Raw genomic sequence first — 211 nt, forward strand, 5'->3', positions numbered from 1 at the left:
GCGCGGGGAGCGGGGCCCCCAGCTGTCTAGACACCGCAGCGGCGTCGCTGGCGGCGGCGAGGGCGCGGCGCGCCGCGTCGGCAACCACTTTAAACTTTTCTTCCGCCTTGCAAACAGCCTTGAGGGAGTTGCTTTCCTCGACAGCAGCGAGCTCGCGGCTCATCTTGGCCATGAGGCGCTCGGCCTCCGCCAGCTGCTGCTGCAGCTTGCG

At 68.7% G+C, this 211-nt stretch overlaps 1 protein-coding gene across 1 annotated transcript in view; it reads right to left on the reverse strand.

Annotated features, from left to right (window-relative positions):
- Nucleotides 1-172, reverse strand: part of ETH_00036680 (uncharacterized protein) — a gene marked incomplete at both ends in the record, with an annotated part of 1,272 nt that extends 1,100 nt beyond the window's left edge. Inside the window, one exon of the mRNA XM_013375494.1 lies at nt 35-172. Coding sequence (XP_013230948.1) covers nt 35-172 — 138 coding nt within the window. The remainder of the gene's footprint in view (nt 1-34) is intronic.
- Nucleotides 173-211: the final 39 nt, after the last annotated feature.

Source organism: Eimeria tenella, genomic scaffold, assembly GCF_000499545.2.
Source record: "Eimeria tenella Houghton genomic scaffold, Eth_scaff2804, whole genome shotgun sequence".
Lineage (NCBI taxonomy): Eukaryota > Apicomplexa > Conoidasida > Eucoccidiorida > Eimeriidae > Eimeria > Eimeria tenella.